The sequence below is a fragment of the Episyrphus balteatus genome, chromosome 1, assembly GCF_945859705.1.
Source record: "Episyrphus balteatus chromosome 1, idEpiBalt1.1, whole genome shotgun sequence".
In the NCBI taxonomy this organism is placed as follows: domain Eukaryota; kingdom Metazoa; phylum Arthropoda; class Insecta; order Diptera; family Syrphidae; genus Episyrphus; species Episyrphus balteatus.
In genome coordinates, this window is record NC_079134.1 from 42,097,045 (window position 1) to 42,118,983 (window position 21,939).

Sequence of the window (21,939 nt, forward strand, 5' to 3'; positions counted from 1 at the left end):
CATGACAGCTAACGAATGAACGAAAATTCGTTGATTTTGACATTTCTTTCACATGAGAGTTTTTAATTCGTCGCGAATAAAGTTAGAATCTGACACCGTCCACCACCAAAACCAAATCAAAATTATTTTTGAGGTTAAATCTTGGATTAAGGATAGGTGAACCCCAATCCGTGATTTAGCGAAGTAGATTTAGAATAAATCTCGAGATTTATTCTAAATCTACTTAGCTAAATCTCACATTTAGGGTAGGTGGAAACGTAGTATAACGAAGAAGACGCGCACGTGTCTTCTCCGGTTACCGTCTTTGTCTGTGAATATTTTCGTTACGTTTAGGTATTTGGTTTTTCGTGAAACTTCTTGGACATCAACTTCAATGAGCTCTAACGACTCACCAAGTTTCAAGAAATAATAATAAACGTAATTATGTACGCTCCGTTACTTTGGAATGGCCGAGATGTACAAAAAGAAGGTATCGATATACAAAGAAAGCGCCTAAAAAATTCCAGCATAATGTAAAGTGAGCATAACGAGTGAGTGTGTTTCTTTATTTGTGCCTGGCTACACAGTGATTTTTCAATCGATTGAAAAATCACATGCGGTGGCTACACACTGTTGTGCCCAATCACGTTCCCCTTTTACATTTTCTAGGAACAAACTTCAAAAAGAGGAAAAATTTAGTAATGGAACTGTACTACCGTCAGAAAATTCAGTTCCCTTCATGAGCATCTTCCCCCTTTAAGGCTTGGCCACACCGAAGGGTACATGCGGTAGCGGTACGGGTAATTGTATGAAAAAAATTCCACATCTGAACGTTGATATGTCAGTTTGAAATTTATTTCATACAATTACCCGTACCGCTCCCGCATGTACCCTCCGGTGTGGCCAGGCCTTTACTCCTCATCCCTCTTGCCAACACCCAACAAACTCACTGCTTAGGCTATTGAAAAATCACCGTGTAGCCAGGCACTTTATTCCGAATATTCCAAAAATGTGGAACACGCCTATGTGCCGGGCTACTCGGTGATTTTTCAATCGCCTAACCAGTCAGTTTGTAGGCAAGACGGGTGAGGATTTTCCTCTTTTTGACGTTTGTTCCTAGAAAATGTGAATTGGAACTTGATTGGGCACAACACCCAACTAACATTTCAGCTTCGGTTAAGGTATTACAAAAGCTACATTTCAGCTTCTTTTAAACTTTAGTAAGGTTGTTGGGCATGGAAAAAGGAGAACGTTATACAAGTTTGACCCTCTATAAGGATCTTAAACGAAGCTTTACCGAAGCTCTACCGAAGCTTTGAGATTTGACAGATTGCTTCGGAAGAGCTTGTATAGCTCTTTAATACATGTCTTATCGAAATTAAAAAAAAAAACTACAAAAACAATAAGGAATTCTTTTTTAACTGGTTTTAAATTATGAATTTCATCTTTTAATCTGATATATTATATATAACATTCCATTACTTTTTATAATTTTAAAAGTGTATAATTTTTTTACCACACCCAGGAATCGAACTTCGTATCTTCTTGGTGGTAGTCCACCACTCTATCCGCTCGGCCATCCTAGTATATTCATTAATGAAATCAAAAACTTAATCAGTTCAAATAGCAAAAAATGTCCGAGCTAAATTATTCAATGTCAAAACCAAAAAGTGTCCGAGCTAGATTATTTAATATCAAAACCAATAATCAAATATAAAACTTGGTAATTTTTATAAAGCTTCTATAAATTCATTAAACAGGCTTATAAAAAAAACAAGCTTTCTTCGTTTAAGTTTCTTTAACAGTTTTTAAACAACTTATTAGAAGTTTTTAAACAAGTCCGAACTTCTATAAGCATTTAAATTCTGCAGCAAGCTCAATACAAGCTGTATAAAAAGGAGAACCTGCAAGATTTCAATTTACAGAAGCTATTGTGTTTCTTTAAAGCAGAAACACAAACACGCTTTGCCAGACGCGTCATCGCGTTACGTTGAGAAATCCTCAAAGCGTGTTTCTGTCACTTTGACTTCGAACAGCTGATTGAAACATAAAATCTGCTGTCAAATAAAAAAAAAAAACACAGTCACTTACAAAATTATTGGGCCAAGTATAAAAATGAAGAAGGATATTAATGTGTTTAAAAAATGCATAGAAATTTGTTTATTCTCTAATCCTATAGTTATAAAAACAAAATCAATCAAAATAAATTGTTTTTTTTTTTTAAACAGAACAAACAATAAAACCCAGTCTACAACATCATTAAATTATTGTTGTTTTTATTTAAAATATCTCAATGTCGTTTTTTTGTGCAAAATCTGTATAGAGAAACAATATTTTTTTTATTCACATTTGGCCCAATAATTATGTGGGTGACTGTAACTATGTCTGATAAATGTCAGAAAGCGAGCAAAAGTTCAGTCTGGTTGAACTTTTGCTCGCTTTCTTACGTTTCCTTACGTTTGTCAAAAAAAGCGTACGTGTAGAAAAAGCTTCATTGTGTGAGGTTACACAGATTTCGTATGGTTGAACTTTTGGCAGTTGTCAAAATCGACGGCAAACCGTGATTGTGTTTCTGCTTTTTATTCCCGGAATATTCCGGATAACCTTTTTTACTGTTTCTTTATCCATTCCGGATTATTTGGAATGCATTTTTTTTATTCCAAATCAGACCTGGAATTTATATGGATATTCTTTCACACATACGCAGTTTGTGTGTAAATTGTAGTGAGAAGTCAGTTTTTCTACAAAAACAAAATTAAAATGTGCTCTGGATCAATTTTATAGGACAAATATTCCATAAATTCCACGTTTGATTTGAAATTAAAAAAAAAAATGCAATCCAAATATTCCCGAATGGATAAAGAAACAATTAAATAGTTTATCCGGAATATTCCGGAGAGTAACACAATAGACGTGTTCCACGTATTTGGAAAAAATAAATAAACACACTCAATAATTTTCTTTGCTGACTAGGTGTCACATCCTCCTTAATTTACTTTCATCGATTAAAACTCAATCTCCACGAACACATCCCTACACCCCTACAACACTTTCCATTTAATTTCTCTTTCAACATTTCCATTCTATTCCCCATAAATCAAACACACAAAAATTCAACGCACCTTTTTTCTCTCATTCTCCCATCTTCGTTTTGTCTTCTTTCAACGAAAAACGAAAGAAAAAAAAAACACCCTGAAAACGAAACGAACCGCAGTGAAGTGAACGAGTTTAGCAAGTTGTTGAGTTGGTTGACATATTGCGATGTAGTGATTGATTTTCTCACAAAAAAAAAAAAAAAAACATCCTTTTTTTCTCACACACAAATCAAATCAAGTTCAATCTACAATATTTTTGCCAATCAAATAAAAATAATACACAAAAAAAAAAAGAGTTTTTGTCAGTTTTTCCACACAACCAAAAAAAAGAAGTGCTCCATCAAACACACCATAAGTGCCCCTCCGAGTGAGAGAGTGTGAGAAGAGTGAGAGAGGTGTGCAAAAAAAACCCAAAAAAGCAAAGTAAAAAATTTAGATAAAAAAGATTTTTTTAAATTTTTTTCTTCTCTCAAAATCACCGTCTCCCGCGGCGGTCACCAATAATATCGCAATTATCCTATTTCTTGACGAGTTTTTTTTTTTTTTTGCTGTGCATTTTGCTTGCTTTTCCAAGAAATCGCAATTTGCTCATCGTCGCCTGACAAAAACGACCAACAGACAGTTGGTGTGTCTGTGTTTGTCTGGGTGCTTAAATTCTAGATAAAATAGAAAATACAACAACAACAAAAAAAGTGCGTCTTTTTGGGTGAATTAGAATTTTGAATGAAAAAAAGTCATTACGGTTTTTTTTTTTCGTTAAGAAAAAATTAAGTAAAAAAGAAAGAAAGATAAAAATTTACCTCCTTCTTCCTTTATACATATATACAATTTTTTATATATATATATACAGGAAGAAGACACAAACAACAACAAAAAAAAAAAAAGTTGTCGCATTCCTTTTTTTTTTTTTTTTGCATGCAACACTTTGTGCTAAGGCGAGAATCCGCCCATTTGGATTAAAATTATAAAAAAAAAAATCGAATCGAAATATAAAATAAAAAAAATTCTCTTCTCATCGCACACAATCTTCCTTGCGTCATCTCTCCTTTATCAGTGTTTGTTGCGGCGGTATTCCATTAAGTTCCACTCTCTTCGCCAACTTTGTTTCTTGGTTCTTTCTTGAAAAAAGAAGTTTTTACCATTTTTTTATTTGTCAAAAAAAAAAGGTTAAAATTTATTAAAAGTTGAAACTTCATTAAAACTTGTTATTCAGTTTTTCGTGTGTTTGCGAAACAATCGAATTGAACTCCTTTATCGTCCTTTCGTCACCAGAAAGTCCTCCTCCTCCTTTACAACCTAGAATCAAACATACAAAAAAAAGACAAAAACACCGAAATTGAAAGAAAAGCACGGATTTTTTTTTTCTTTTTTGTTTCCGTCTTTAACTTTTCTTGTGTGTTGATTTTTACAGCTTCTCTGCTGCGCTGCGGCTTGATACAGAACAGGAATAATATACAAAACAGTGTTGTCACTTTGATAAGATTTGTTGCCTTGGGAAAATTTAATACCAAGTAAGTATTTGTTTTGGTTTTATTTTTTTGTGTTTTTCATAATTTTATGACCATTTTTACAGCTGAAGTTGAGTTCTGTTTCTTATTCGGAAAATTTATTGATTAATACCTATTTAGTGGGCACGTTCAGAAATTATTAGGGACTAGATATTTAGGCAAGGTCATTTTCTGAACGGAAATTTGAGTAAATTGACTTAATTAGTTTGGATCTGATGTTATTGTCAAATTTCGAAATTTATTGAAGAATTTCACAGACCGCATGGGGCAGACACCAAATTTCACTTAACTTTAATGAATAAATAATATTAATTATAACCGATAATGCACTTTTTAATCGTTTTTCACCCAAATAAATATAATTTTGCAAAATTAATTCTTTAATTAAAAACAACCTGCTGTCATGTTGACAAAAAAAACTTTCCTAAATTTTTAGGGAAAAATTTCTTGCCTAACTTTCCAGTTAGCTTTTCAATAAAATTACCTACATTGGAAAAATTTTTTTTGACAGCCGACCAATCAGAGACCGAGAAATTACCTAAATATTTAGTGCCTAACGTTTCTGAACCTGCCCAATAGTTTTCATCGATTCTGATTCAGTGGAAACTTGGAAATTAAAGTCAAAATTCTATCACATGAAAATAATTTTCTCATCGAAATATTTTCTGTGAAAAGAACAATACGTACCTGCCATGATAACAAAAAAAGAAAAAGGAGCTCGAGCCCCCATAAAAAGATTAGCAGTCGAGCAATACCGTTGAACTGCATACATATATCAAAACACAAATTTTGATGGAAAAAGGAAATACATCCTTTTTTTTAACAAGAAAATTAAAAATTGCCATAGAATACGTCAAAAATTATATTTTTACGATCATAAGTTAACGTTTTGACAATTGCCGTATCTATTTAATCAGTAGAAAAATGTAGGGACAGTTAGCTTAAAAGAATGAAAAGTCGAATGAAAACTTCGATGGTGAAAATTTTATCATTTCATTTTTTCACAGAACCAGAATAAGGACCCAGACAAAACATTACATGCCTTAAAATTAAAAAGAAAGATTTAGGAACGCAAAGAAGATTAAAGGTCAAATTTTGACCTCAAACTTGAAGGTAGAAGTTTTCTTTGTAAATTAAAAGCTAGTATGTGTGAATTTAAGGGAAATAAAAATAGGCAAACAAGGGCTAAGTTTTTAGCGTGTGCATGAAAATGATTGTCAAACAATACACACACCTTGCATAAATCGAATGAATCGTTTTCAGATTCCTTTCACACTTTTTTAAAGTAATTTACACAGTCGAAAGGAAACCCACTTTATAAACTTATTTAAAAGCACTACGCGATGCTTTGAATCTTTTGTTTTTTTTTTCCACGGTGAACTGTAAATTGGGCCTATTCGGCCAAATCTTTTATACTGCTATTCTGCAGAAAAAGAACGGTGTCCATAACTAATATCATCAAACGTGTCTAATTGCGCCAGTTATGGACACCAGTGTCGGTCACTGAATTTCGTTGAACATTATATTCTAGTTATGAACACCCCACGTAAAATTAAATTATGTTATTATTTTTGTAATAACTTAAATTGAAATAGATCTACAAAGCAATTCTCTAACAAAATATTCAATTTTAATTTTTGTACCATATACAGATATATTGTTTAAACAATGATTTGTACTTACGTCTTTCTTGAGAATTTCTTAAGTTTCATGCACTTCACAGAGGTTCGAAACTTGCCCCTTTTATTACAACAAAACCAATCACTACCAACTATAAAGTAAAGTGTTTTCTGATGGAATATACATGCCTGAACGCGTTAAAAATAGTTTTCGTACGCTACACCCTAACAAAACCTTAAGAAAACGGAAAAACTGTGCCAGGTGTCGGTAACTGGCAAGGGTGTCGGTCACTGGGTAGTTTACCCTACCTATTTACCTAGTTCCTTTTTAAATAAATTGATGATAAGAAGACTGACAGCCCTATTCTGCTATTCGATTCACGTGAATCGAAGGATTCCATTTCTTAATCATGTCAAATTGGCTTTGAAAAACTTCTAAATTTCGATAGCAAAGTGTTGTCAAAACATCATCATCAATCCTTTTTCTTAAGTTATCGTACTTTCCCCTCAAATGTTTCTGTTTTACTTGAGTAAAACTAAAAACCCGAACAAAAGCTAGATTATTTTTCAATGAAAAAAATTAGTGAGCCCAGCGCCAGCATTTTCAAGGAAATTTAATATACTTTTTTTCCTTATGGCAATGTTAATGCCTAGCTCAGCCCAAATAAGAGACATAACCAGTGTTGCCAGGAAAATGTTTTGAAAAAGTTGAGACTCAATTTGAAAAAGTTTGCGAACAGGTGTAAGCAAAATTAATTACGACAACATTTTTTCTGGCTCAAATTGTTAGATTTTCTTAATACAGTCGACTCCCTCTAAGTCGAATTTCCCTCTACGTCGAACTTTTTCACCATTTTTAATGAACAATTTTGAAGAAAAAATATTAAATAAATCCCTATTACTCGAATTTCCCTCTAACTCGAACCGATTTTTGAGTCCCGTGAAAGTTCGACTTAGAGGCAGTCGACTGTAATTGTATTGTTAGGCTTTTTCCTCTATAAAATCAAAATCGTACTGAATTTTTGTTGCAATTTGCATTTGAGAAAATGAAATCTAGAAGTCAAGAAGAAATTATAGAACGTTATGAACAAATTCCAGCTGATTTGAAAACTATAGTTAAATAATAGAAAAATTTATAGTTTTTGAAAAATAATTTTTTTTCCGTGGGTAGGTGTTGAAAAATAATTGATATTTTAATTCGTTCTTGGCCTTACTTTAATTAGCATTTTACTGGATTTTTTTAATGAAATCCATTTCCGTTTTTGAAACTTTAGGTTTCAGTTCCAGATAAAATCTGGGAATGGGTTGAAAATCTGGAAAATGCAAATAAATCTGCACTAATGGCAACACTGGACATAACTAAAAGAGAAAAAAAAACTCAAAAAATCGATTTTTTTGATAATTTTTTTTATGTTTGTTTTGACTATTTTGGTAAGGACATTTTTTTTTATCAATTTTCAAAAAACATTGTTATAGAAAATTTAATTCTTTACAAAAAGTGTTAAGATCATTATCTCAAAATTTTGCTTTGTTTACAAGATAAATTGAAAAAACCAAAAATTACACTGGTCAACAAAATTTAACTTTGTTTTTGCCACAAGAACCAAAATATACTTTTCTAGTATTTATTGGAGAGCTGAATCCGAATCAGAAGTAAAAAAAAAATTGATTGGCCTCCGTTTTTGAAATATTACCGTTATAAAATGCTAAAAAACGTCATTTTGGCTGTTTTCGAGGTTCTGTTTTTATGTGAGGTAATTCACTATAAACAAATTTGTAACGGTGATTATAAGAACAGATATTTTCCTTTCAAAAACTGTTTAAATTTTCCCGATATATCTTTTATTGCTCGAGATATCTTAATTTTCAGTTAATAAGCCAAAGAGAAACTAAACTTAATCTAAAGTTCAAGTCATTGGTCACAGAATTTTTGCCACAAGAACCAAAATATACTTTTCTGAAGGTTTTTGGGCTGCTGAACTCAAATCCGCAGTCAAAAAAATTCTATTAGCCTCCGAAAACCTTCAGAAAAGTATATTTTGGTTCTTGTGGCAAAAAAATTTTAATTTAGTTGGCCATTGTTGCTTCTGATTCAAAGACCGCTTCTTAAATTTTAAATATCTTGGGCAGTAAAAGAGATATTGGAAATATTTAAACATTTTTTGAAAGAATAAAACCAGTTCTTATAGGCACTGCTACAAATTTATTCATAATGATTTACCTCACATAAAAACATAACCTCGAAAACAGCCAAAATGACGTTTTTTGACATTTTCTAACGGTAATATTTCAAAAACGGAGGCCATCTGAAGTTCTGACTTCAGATCCGAGTTCAGCACATCAAAAACTACTAGAAAAGTATACTTTGGTTCTTGTGGCAAAAACCTTGTTGACCAGTGTTATTGACCCGTTTTTTTCGACATAATCAATAGCCTATTTAGACTTTCACGTGAATCGAATAGCAGAATAGGGCTGTGAGCTAGGCTTTGTTCAGAGGGTAAAATTCAAAATTCCAGAACTGCAAAAATTATTAAAAAACGTCGAGGCAGTTTGAACAAAAGTATAATTTTAACACAATACCATCATACAAACATTGTCGAATTGGTTACATATCTCGAGTACAGTTTATATTGACCCTTGCAAAAAAATAATTAAAAAAAAATAAATAAAAACTCACAATAGTTTGGTCACATAGAGTTTTCAATTGACAATACCGTATGTTCTAGACCTGCCTGGAAGACGGCTCTCAGTCATCCATAAGACTTATGTATGTATGTCATTTGTATTAACTTTTGAAGTCAATAAATTAAACTAAAACTACATACCTATGTAAATACTAGACTGGTTTAAATTTTAATCTGAAACTTAAACTGAGTTTACATTTTTTGTTTAACTCGCCTGCTTTACCGTGAAATCTGAACTTCAATTCAGTATTCAGCTGAACTTTTTTTAACTATTTGTTTTTTAGAAGGGGTTTCTCGTTTCTGTATTGCTTTTTCATACTTGCAGGGCAGCTGCTTGTGTAATCAATTTATATTGAAGGTTTTGAATGAACAACAACAACTTGAGTGTGTTACCACCAATTTCATAGGTTAGAGGTATAATAGCTATTTCACGGATCGATGATGATGGGGTTTGTCAACGTGAAATAGCTTTTACTTTAGCCTATGAAATTGCTGGTAACACACACAAGTTATTGTTGTTCATTCCAAACCTTCAATATATGTATATTTGTTTCTTAGTTCTGTTACGTAACGTCACCCGTAAAAAAAATGTATGCATTCTTGCAACTTTCTTCCTTGACTCCCCAAAAACAGAATCCTAGTCTTTCCTTATGCCTACCAGACCAATGTAGCGTATTACAAGCGAAAATTCTGGCGATTAAGAAAGTTCTGTCTTGGCTCAGAGAAAACATAATATCAAATACGGATATTCAGATCTTTTCGGACAGCCAAGCGGCTATAAAATCTGTTGCTTTTGTCACTAAGAGTTCAATCACGACTGCCAAACTTCTCTAATTAAAATGTCTGAGCAGTTTAACATTCACCTCATATGGGTGCCAGCTGCCGGGACATAGAGATATTACAAACAACTCGTCGCCGTAAAGCAAAGTTGTTCTAAGTCACAAAAAGCAAATTGTACAGGGGACGATTTTTAAGTTTCAAATTGGTTTAAAGCGACAATTTTCTGCTCGTTTGTCATTCAAGTTATACTCCAGTCAAAGCGTCGGAAAAAAGGGCCTCACCTTGCGATGAGAGGCACTGTCAGTTTTTATTTCATGGATCGATGGGGGTATATTTAAAAGGCTTAAACCCAATTTCTCACCACCTGATCATTCTTTTTAGCGGAGTTATTCACAAAAATGCATTTTTTGGGATATTTTGCTTCTAAGCTAATATCTTTGCTCCAGATTATCGTAGACCAAAAAATAAACATATATTCTCTTCCTTATAATATTTTCTATCGTTGTATGTAATTTCATTGTATTTGAGTGAGTAAATATAAAATGGCAGCCATTTAAAGTCAAATTCCTGTTGTTAAAAAACACATTTTTGTCATTATTTCGAAAAAAGCTTATATCATGATTGACATTTTTCTAACCTATTTTGTAGCCCTGTTCATGTCCTGCATTATACAGAAAAAATGAGCTCTTTATCACCAAAGATGGCCGAGCTATTGATAAATGAACGCATGCAAAACCGGTGCGAAAACACCCAAAAATATCGTTTTTTGGGTATAACTCGACTTCAGAATGTCCTACGGCAAAAAATAAAGCAATGAATTGTTCGTTACAACATTTTCTATCAATTTAGTGCACAATCTTTTTGTTGAAACAAATAAAAAATAAGTAATATTAAGTCAAAGTCGTTTTTTTGTTTAGCAAACTCTTGCCTTATTATTTTGCAAACGGTGCGAGTATTGGCTAAGAAAATAAAATATTATTGTAGTCCTTTAAATTATCTACAATTCAAAAAAAAAATTAGCTTTCTACGACCCACGGAAGCCGAGCTATTATAATTTTAAGAAAGCATTAATCCGTACGAAAATTCAAAAAAATTTCCCTTGTTTATGATTCGAATACTAGTTCTCAGTGAGAGGGGTTGTTTTCATTGTTTCTTGTTATAAGAGAATTTGTCTTATGTTTTTTCGTTGGTCATTTGGACCTTTTTTAAAAAATTAATTACTCGGCTCGTGTGGGTCGTAGAGAGCTAATTTTTTTTTTAAATTGTAGATAATTTAAAGGACTACAATAATATTTTATTTTCTTAGCCAATACTCGCACCGTTTGCAAAATAATAAGGCAAGAGTTTGCTAAACAAAAAAACGACTTTGACTTAATATTACTTATTTTTTATTTGTTTCAACAAAAAGATTGTGCACTAAATTGATAGAAAATGTTGTAACGAACAATTCATTGCTTTATTTTTTGCCGTAGGACATTCTGAAGTCGAGTTATTCCCAAAAAACGATATTTTTGGGTGTTTTCGCACCGGTTTTGCATGCGTTCATTTATCAATAGCTCGGCCATCTTTGGTGATAAAGAGCTCATTTTTTCTGTATAATTCAGGACATGAACAGGGCTACAAAATAGGTTAGAAAAATGTCAATCATGATATAAGCTTTTTTCGAAATAATGACAAAAATGTGTTTTTTAACAACAGGAATTTGACTTTAAATGGCTGCCATTTTATATTTACTCACTCAAATACAATGAAATTACATACAACGATAGAAAATATTATAAGGAAGAGAATGTATGTTTATTTTTTGGTCTACGATAATCTGGAGCAAAGATATTAGCTTAGAAGCAAAATATCCCAAAAAATGCATTTTTGTGAATAACTCCGCTAAAAAGAATGATCAGGTGGTGAGAAATTGGGTTTAAGCCTTTTAAATATACCCCCATCGATCCATGAAATAAAAACAGACAGTGCCTCTCATCGCAAGGTCAAATGACGCTTTGACTGGAGTATTATGTTTTTTATAAAGTTTGTTCTTTTCTCTTAAATAAAAGTACCTGGGTGACCGAGCTTTGCTCGGTATCTTTAAATGTTATAACCTTCAGTGAAAGAAGTCAAATGTAAACAGCAATTTTTTGGAGTGGGTTTGAGTTTGCAGTGACCATTTTTTTCGCGGGTTACAAAACACCACATTCCCACTTTATAATCCAGTTTGTTTACGTTTGAATATACATGCGAGATCAGCAATGGATAGAAGGGTTACAGGAATCTGCATTATCGAAAATGCCTACAGCAATGAGATCCCGTTTTGTTAAAATTTTAATTTACGGTCTGAAAGTTTTGCATGGTGAATATAAAGTTAATCTTTTTTTGAAGGTTAGCCTTGTCGTCAAAGCTTAGTATGAAGAAATACTATTTTTATCCCTGTCTCTGTTTTATTTTGTATCAGTGGATGTTTTCTTTCTTTTTTTACTTATATATTATAAGATTGACATTAGGTCAATGGTGTTGTTTTTTGTGAGTTGTTTTATTCTTATACGTTAACAATAGTCGCATTAAAACAAAAACAAAACGTAAAACAAAGATAATTATAAATACCAAAGTAACAAATTACTTAAAAGTTTCAATAGATGATCAAAAAAGTCATGATCTTAAAAATGTTGTTTAGTTATTGTAACAAAAAGAAAAAGAACAATGCGTAAAACATGGAACCATCCCTCAAAATTTTATTGAAATCGTTGAATCTGTCTCCGCGAAAAAAACTAATATAAAAGAAAATACTTCCAAAATGTTGTATTTGCCTAGAGGAAAAAACCCTCAAAATTTCATCGAAATCAATAACCAAAAAACTTACATATATGTGAGAAAAATAAGCGTAGCTGTTGGTGGATTTTTATAAAAGTACTTCCAAAATATTTTATTCGCCTAGAGGACCAAACCCTCAAAATTTCATCGAAATATTTAAAGTTGCTACCAAAAAAAAAATTCTATGTTAAAAAAGTGGGCGTGGCAGTGGGCGGATTTTTCTAAAAATACTTCCAAAACTTTTTACTCGCTTAGATGAACAAACCCTGAAAATTTCATCGAAATCGTTACAGCCGTTCCCCAAAAAAACTTATATTTAAAAAAAGTGGGCGTGGCAGTGGGCGGATTTTTCCAAAAAAAAACTTCCAAAACTTTTTACTCGCTATATACACAAACCCCGAAAACTTCATCGAAATCGTTGGAGTCGTTCCCGAAAAAACTTATATTTTAAAAAAGTGGGCGTGGCAGTGGGCGGATTTTTCCAAAAATACTTCCAAAACTTTTTACTCGCTTAGATGAACAAACCCTGAAAATTTCATCGAAATCGTTAGAGTCGTTTCCGAGATCCCAATTTTATATATATTTATATATATATAAACAATTTTAGCTCGTTTAAAGTTATAAGAAAGATATACAAGTTTACCTCATTAGTAGGTGCATACTATTTTAAAATATTTTTTGAAACTAAAAACCCATAATTGGACATAGAACAATTCCTATACAAGTACGTTTTTTCCTTAAATAAAAAGTGGACTTAAAACAAAATATGATGAGACTTAGAACAATCAAGAATACTCGAGCTCATTTTCAAAAGGCTATTTCCCTGTTTTAATTATTTTATGTCCCATTAAATTATATTATCTGCGGAATGAAATTTTTTTTCATCATTAACTCGTTTTCGTTAAAAAGTGGATTAAGAACAATTTTGCTCTACGCCGAACAGGAACAATATACAAAGGTGTACCTATCGCTACATGTAGACTTATGCTAAAGTAGGACGCTTTACAGAAAACCAACCTTAGATGAACTCGGAGTAATATTTGCCTAGCAACTAAACAAATATAGCCTTGTAACGTTCAAAGGGTTTTGCTGAATTTAAACAAAATGCATATTAGATTCACAATAGGTGTTCTTACAGGACACTGTCTAATAGGTAGATTTCTGCAGAAGTTGCATGGATGAAGAAGAAAAGGAAACTGTTCAACATCTTCTGTGCACCTGCCCTGCTCTCTCTATTAGAAGAAAATCCATCTAGAATAATTCTTCTACGAGGACACTAGTGATCTAGTAAAAACAGACGTTAAAAGTCTATCTTTATTCAAAAGAAGCTCCGAATGGTTCGGCTAGTGAGTTCCTATCTTGCTAGTTTTTGTGGTATCACAATGGACCCATATTTACGGTACGGTGATCATATTTATAAACTCCAAATAATGAACTAAAACAAAAGTTAAACCCAATTTTTAGTTTCGTTTTTTTTTTTTAATTCAGTCATTATTTCACAATACAAGGATTTAGTCATTGCCTAGAATATTTCCATTGTAACGGGTGTGACAGAATAACTTCAGTTTTTGTTCTTGATTTGTGTACTATTCAGCAACTTCAACAGCTAATGTTTTTGTTCATAAGTATATTTTTAAAATTACTTTTTGTTCAAAATCTCTTAAGGCATATTGCAATTTTTTAAGTGAAAAATTGTGGATTTCGCATTCAATTCAAAGTTTTTTTTAACTTGCTAGGAATTTCCATTTAGTTGGTTAAAATTAATATTACTGAAGGATCTTCAACTATTTTCGGTTTTAAATTTTTAAAACCATTATTGAAGAGTGAAAAAATTCCCGGAAGACACAAATCAAATTTTTAAAATGTTTTTAAATTTTTTGTGTTTTTCTATAAAATGTTCAAAAATTTCCATCACCTACTTCCTGTGGTCTTCCGACTATATATTCCCATTTTGAAATTTTCACCAAAAAAAAAGTTTTTAATGTACGAATATTCGTCAAAAGTCTCACGGCCTTCAAGATCCGTAAACCACAAATCTATCAAACATACGATTTTTTTCTTGTCTTGACAACAACGCGCTCTAGTTTTTTGGCACATTGCTCTTGAAACACCTTGCAATGTCAAAGTCACCTACATAAGTGCATTTTTACTGATTTTCACTTGAGTCCATTGTCATATTTTTGTTAGTTGTCTTTAATATGTCAAAGCTACGCTATAATTACAATTCGAAATAGGGTAAAATGTGTTTCTATTTTGAATCATACAAAATTGTTACCTTATTTTTTGCCAAATTAACTGATTTAACACTTACTGAAAAAGAAGATTTTGCACTGCGTTGAATCTGCTTTTGCTCCGAAGACATTTATTGCAAGTAAAAATGGGTTAACATCAGATGGCCAATCGCTGTTAAATGTACTTGGTTAGATTTCTAACAATAACATGACCACCAGCTTTGTATATTTTTGAAAGAGGAAACAAAAACACATTCCTATTTGGATAAGATTTACATTTGAAAATACCCAAATGGAGGTTCCATATTTACTGGAAATGTACATATATTCCGGTTCTATTTTGTAGAAAAAAATTATAAAAAGGAATAAATTAAAAATAAATAAATAAAAAAAAAAACCAAGAGAATATATGCGAATATGTATGCGAATTTCGAAATAATCTGTATTTCATTGAAGTTCAATATGCCAGCAATGAAAGTTTGGTTTAGATATAAAAAAGAAAATAAATAAATTTCCATCACAACAAACTCATGAAGAACAAAGGACTATGGACAAATACTTTCAACTTAATAACATTTGCATGGAGGAAAGCTATAATTTTTTGTCCAGTGTTCTTATCTTTCTTAAAAAAAAAACAATCAAAACGACTATTCGAATAATTGTGGGAAAATATTGATCGAAAGCATTTCACAGACTAGCTTCCCTGAAACTAAATTAAACTTGTCGTAGGATTTTGACCATTCTGGTTGTGTTGCGTAAAGAATTCGACTTTTAAATTGTTGTCTTTAGTCATTTTGAGTCGGAAGTGGTACTTTTTGTTAATTGGTTGAAGGAAATTTTGACTTCCGTGCTATTCTCTAAACGTATAGGTTTCAGAAATTATTAATGCATTTTGAGGAGTCCGTCTTAAATAATAAAACATTAGTATAATGAATGATGCTAGATTGCAGTTTTTTGCCACTAATTTCTTGAAAAAACCAAAACTATCTGGTGTTTTTTTTTTTTTTTTCTTTTAAATGTAATGTGCGTCACTAGACGTACAATGAACTTCCCAATGAATAATCATTGGTTGTCAATTGTGAACATGTATTCTTAAATACTAACCAAACTAAGAATAGTTGCAAATATGGTCAACGTACGTGATCACTTTCATATGACATCCAAAAAGGAAGGTTTTAACTGCTTCTGAATTTAGATACTATGACTGTGTCATAATAATTCATTGATTTATGTTTAAAAGAATATACTATCAGTCAGTCGGTGTTATAGTTATTTTTGCGTCCGAGCTTTTTTATAAGTACCTTCAATATGAAATAATATAAAATGCAATTGGAAATGTCTATACTGCCTTTACACTAAAATAAGAATGAAAGCAAAGTCTTTGAAGCCGATAAGTACTATGGCGACGAAATATATCAAGTTACACATTATCCGGCTAGGCTTTAAACTATTTTTTGCAATTTGAATAGTATAATTCAAATGCAAACTATTGAGCATTCGAAGGTGTCGCGGAAATCTATAACCCCTATTCAATAGAAATAGGCAGAGTTTAATGAACTCAAAGAATAATACCTACTTTACGATGAACGATTGTTCATTAAAAGATAAATAAATAAAGTGCATTTTGAACCTACTTAGCACGTACTTAGAACTAAATTATTTTAGAATGTTAATAATTTGTATTTATTTTTGTTATAACGTGCAACAAAAAAACAAATGTCCGTCTATTTTGTGCATCATTATGAATTTATATTTCGACGTATTGACGTATTGAAACCAACAAGTAAATTGTATTTGTTTTATTTCTCCATCTATAAAATAAGGGGGTTACTTTTTGGAAGTAAATAGTGATTACCAATATTGCATTTTTTATTGTTATGGTTAAGTTAATTCAAAAAATTTACTTCTAGAAATTGAACCGACCGACGACGCTCCATAAACACGTCAACATTTTTTTTGCAAATCTAAAATTGGTTTTTCTAAAATGGCCTTCTTTTTCGATTTTTTTTGAATAGACATAAATCAATATGCTTTACATATTTGTCGAAATGAGCACGAATAACAAATCTGTTTTGAGCGTTTCTGAGACCAAACGAGATTTGAGTGAACACATCAAATTTTGGGAGTGGATGTACATAATAACCAAAATTTGCGGGTACGCAGAACTAAAAAAACTTACGTTCCGTCATTTTCCCGAAGATATAAAACTTTTGAACTAGCCATATCGGTTCTACTTTGGAATTGAAAAGTTAAGAGGAGTTAGCCTTTTTTTATTCTATAACGATAGAAGCCAAAAAGTATAATATAATTTCGATACATATTATAAAATTTTTCACATTAAAAATTGAAGAAATGTCGGAAAGGAATCAAAAGTTCTTTAAAAGATTTTTTTTTTTAAAACGCAATCTGTAAATATATTGGCTCTTATGCAAAAATAATGAGCTTAAGCTCTACCTCACTTTTCAATACATATTTTTAGATCTATCTCAAGATGGATCTTAAGAAAATGTACTGGAAAGTGAGATAAGAGCTTAAACTCATTTATTTTGCATAAGTCCCATTGTGTGATTCACTGGTTATGAGTCCTTGTGTATTGCATTATTTTAATGTCCTACCATGGATCTACAGAAGAACTGTAATTAGCTGTAAATATTGTTTCCTCCGAGATTTGTGACCAATAATTGAACCGTTTATTATCAAAAAAAAAAAGAAAAAGTCCATTTTGAATGTTTTTTGTTAAACCCTAATAAAGGATGGTTTTTCTATTTCTTATGAATTCAAATTTTAGTTAATAGATATTTTGATACATATAGATGTAATGTAAATCTCAAACTTGTTCAATACAAAAATTATGTTGTCGTTTTTTTTTGAGCAAATAGACTTATAACACTGGTTAACAAAATTAAACTTTTTTTTTTGTTGCCGGAACAAAAAATACTCTGGGTCGCTCTGAACTCGTCGTCAAGCGTTTTTTGTAGCTCCTTTTTCAACCAGAGTTATTTCTCTGTGTTCGAGGTTCGCTCTGAACGCACCCTGAACAACTCTGGGTATTTTGTGAAATCGCGGAATTCAGAGTTATTAAAATCAACTCAGCTGTTGTCATTTAAAAAAAAAAATAGTTTGGAGTGCAAAAAGTGATTTGTCGTTTGTGGATACAAAATTTGTGTGGTAAATATGAGATTTTTCACGAAATTTATGAAATAAAGTAAAAAATGTCTAAACATAAATCAGCTGATGAAACTAAAGCTCTGAGGTGTTCGATGTAAAGTGGTACCCGTTACAGTATTAAAGTTAGAACTAAAATTGGCCGTTGTATTTAAAAAGTCAGAGCAAAAACGACCGCACATTTTTAACAGCTTTTATAATAGTAAACATTATAGACCGCTTCGTTATCTTCTTATAGCTGGTAGTTTTACAAAAAAAGAAATTATCATCGCAGAACCATGAAATTTAAAAAGTATACAAACATTGTACATTTTCATGCTTAAAAATTCATGAGTAACAATAATACAAAAAAATATTCAGGTTCACCCTAGATTGTAATTGCTAAAACAATCATTTAACTGTTTTACGCTTTACAATTGCTCTCTAAGTTATTGCAAATAAATTTATTATTCATTTGCATTTCATTGCGTCATGTTTCGATAATGAAGGTAATATTTGTCTTATGGATGTAGAATGTGTCTAGATATGACGAATTAACGATTTATCGTTTATAAAAAGAATCTCCTGTTATGTCAACACCATGAGTTCTAATCAAAATATATCATTTTTTTTTAGCTTCTATGGGAACAAAAATAAATAACAGTTAAAGTAATTTGAGTTATTATAATCTTATCTACAATTGTATTTTTTTTTTTATAACAATCAAGTTTTGTCTGGATACAAAGAAGTTATTACTGCATGACGAAATAATTTTGTCGTGTGTACTATCTAAAAAGCTTTTTAGATTTAAATTTTTAATTTTTATAAAAAAAAAACGTTAAGTTGTGATTTATCAGATATCATTTAGAAATGAGCAAAAATTCAGATTGTAAGTTCGAAAAAAAAACAGGGGTGAACAATTTATTCGTATGGCGCAATTTTCAATATATAAAATAACATTAAGGTTAACAGCTTCCACCCACCTAATCTCACTCACAAATCACAATGTTTTCTAACAATCTTCAATAACACGAATAATATTAGCTCGGTTGACGAGTGCCTTAAGACGGTGCTGCAAATAACAAGCTTCTCCACCCAGCTCTATCTTTAGTCAGTTTCTAACAATGGACGCCAAGTTAATTAAGGCTCTCTTCCACTTGCGTATGCCATCAAAGACGAGGTCAATTGAACCGTTCTTCTGGATTAGAGTTGAAAACAAAGGACCCGTTTTTAACAAAACTTATTTAATAATATTTGCTAGTGGATATCCAAAGAGAATGAGGTAAAAAATTCTTTCTACACCTCTATTCCGCGAAATTTTCGACCCACCCTCAGATACTCAGGCTAAAATTCAAAATTGTAATGGGTTCATTTGTGTCAAAGAGATTCCTGTAAAACTCTCCAATCTTTTTACCGTTAGAAAATGCAAAAAAACGTATTTTGAAAACTGAAGTAATTGAAAAATGCGGTAATTTTCGTCGACCAGCACAAAAAAAAAAACAACAATTTTTGAAATACTTCGCTTTCATCGCTTCTAACCTTAAAAGAGGATGCATTACGAAACTGCTAAGCTTTGGCCCCGAAAACCTCTTAATTTGAAAAGAAGATGTTATTGCCTTAAATTGGGCAGCAATATCGTCTTTAAGTTATATGAGACCCACAATGCACTGTACCACCCTAATCGTGGCAGGATGCATATGTCAAGACCTGTGGTTCTTGTAATTACTAGTAGTCACCTTCCATCACCTACCAATTTTTTCATTTTTTTTTTTTAGCTCGATGATTAAAGCGCTCTAAAAACTTTTTTAATAAGCTTTCCTATTTTCCAACAATTCAACAACAACAATTCAATATCATTCTAATTTCAAATCTTTAATATTTAACTGAATGGGGCATATTCATAGTCGTTTTTAGACCCTAGCTTATGTTAGACTGGGGTTTTATCAAATGTTGTTTGAATAGGATGACAAACTCCAGTCTTTCTTAGAAGCAGCTTAGACAGTGTCTTTTGAAAACCTACCTTTACTTTTATTCTCGTACCTAAGTACTCCACTTCTTAATAAACTTAACTCAGCAACACCTTTTTTTTTGCTCCCCTATACTAATTTTTTGGGGGTGATTTGCTTGCTTTTATTCCACAGAATTCAACAAGGCTAAAGTGACAGCGCCGCACCAACCAACAAGGAATGTATCTACCAACACAAATTTTCGCTACACCTTGAAAATCCCCCAAAGAGAGAGAAAATACACCCTCTTGCTACACGCATAACAAGAATACAAAAAAAAAAAAACAACAACAACTCAATTTATTAAAGGTGCGTGTTTTTAAGAGAGTCAAAAAGTCTCTTGCAAGAAGGATTCAATAAAACCCAACAACAAAAATAAAAGGAAAGGCAAAAAGTCAAATAACCACTAAAAACGGCAACGAGAGAAAAAACACTCACAGAAAATAATTTTATGGCAGAATAAAACACACAAGAGAGAAAAACAAAATCCTTCAGCAAAAAAAGATATTTTCGTACCAAGTCAAATTATCCATACAACAATTTTTGTTGGTCTTGTTGTTGTTGTTAATATAATATTTTTTTTTGTCATCGTCTTCATCGTTGTCTCATCAGTTTCCGGCTTTCATCGTTTCGATTCTTACCTTAAAGCACACCACACAACGACTTGGACTCAACGGTGTGGGAATTAATTAAATGCATTGAAGAGGAAAACGCACAGAGAAAAAAAAGAGACGATTGAAAAAATCAAAAGGTGCCATCAACTCAGCACTCAAGCATACCAAACCACACTCTCTACACTACCCCACACCACCCCTTTCTTCCCTCTTTTTGGTGTGTGTGTGTTGTTATTTTTTTTTTGTATTCGTTTTCGTCTCTGAGTAGATATACCTACAACAAAATAATCGAAGCAAAGAAGAAAGTGAAACGAGAGACGCGCCCCACACGAGATATCCAGGACCTGTTGGTGCTCCATTGCTGAAATTCTATCGTGTGCTTTGAGTATAATATCGTGGTTGTCATCATCTCTATTCTTTACATCTCTCCTTAATTCTCATCATCATCGCTGCTTTAGCCCCAGCGAGCGCCACCAAATATCCACATCCCCCCTTAAAATAATAAATATAATTTGCAAGGGCACACTAGTCTTAAAAAACTATCATGGCAGAAGCATGTGTGACATCAGCATCGGCGGCGACGGCAAACAACACGAACAATAACGGTGTTGCTGCTTCATCAAATCCCAATGCCGAAGTGATTAGAGGTCAAATCTTTGAAGTCGGTCCTCGATACAAGGATTTGGCGTACATAGGTGAAGGTGCTTATGGAATGGTCGTGTAAGTTTTCTTTTAAACTTATTAACATAAAATAGTAAATTGTTTTTACTCATATTTGTTTCTCTTTTAATTTTTAATTAGATCTGCTTTGGACACTTTAACAAACACCAAGGTGGCAATTAAGAAAATCTCCCCATTTGAACATCAGACCTATTGTCAAAGGACACTGCGAGAGATAAAGATTTTAACGCGCTTTAGGCATGAGAATGTAAGTTGTTATTGTTGTTGTAATTTTGAAAGTATAGTATCCTTTAGAGACGACATTGATGGATATATGTATATTATACGTTTTTATTATTTTCTCTTCATTTCATGACCCATGACAGATAATCGATATAAGAGACATCCTGCGGGTAGATAGCATAGAACAAATGAAAGATGTATATATTGTACAGTGTTTAATGGAGACTGATCTATATAAACTACTCAAAACTCAGGTATGTACATGGTTTCCTTTTTTTTTTGTTTCTTATTATTTTATACTAAAACTTGTGGTTCTTGTGTCGTCTTGTGCTAAAGTAGTTCTTCTACTTGTTGATTTATGAATAATTGAGTAGGCTTCTTGGGTGGGTTGTTGAACAAAGTAGATATAGCAGCAAGCATGCTGAATTCTCCAGTCAGGACAGATAAATAACTTTTTAAATAAAAAAAATAAATAACAGTGGGTTGTGGTATGATATAGGATTAGATTTTAAATTGCTAAAACCCTATAATCTTGTTTAAGGCACGTTTTTAGAAGCAGCAAAGGGACATGTAA

The 21,939-nt window shown here is 32.0% G+C and overlaps 1 protein-coding gene across 3 annotated transcripts in view; it reads left to right on the forward strand.

The window, feature by feature from the left end:
• Nucleotides 1-3,169: 3,169 nt before the first annotated feature.
• LOC129916600 (mitogen-activated protein kinase ERK-A) overlaps nucleotides 3,170-21,939 on the forward strand; it is a 31,825-nt gene continuing 13,055 nt past the window's right edge. The window contains exons 1-5 of one of the 3 annotated variants that reach the window (XM_055996635.1): nucleotides 3,170-3,469; nucleotides 4,486-4,585; nucleotides 19,984-21,182; nucleotides 21,264-21,390; nucleotides 21,509-21,619. In XM_055996635.1, the coding sequence (XP_055852610.1) occupies nucleotides 21,007-21,182; nucleotides 21,264-21,390; nucleotides 21,509-21,619 (414 nt within the window). In that variant the 5' untranslated portion in view covers nucleotides 3,170-3,469; nucleotides 4,486-4,585; nucleotides 19,984-21,006. Of the gene's footprint in view, nucleotides 3,498-3,524; nucleotides 3,767-4,485; nucleotides 4,586-19,983; nucleotides 21,183-21,263; nucleotides 21,391-21,508; nucleotides 21,620-21,939 lie in introns of those variants that run through there. The other 2 variants (XM_055996643.1, XM_055996649.1) reach the window with 2 other exon arrangements.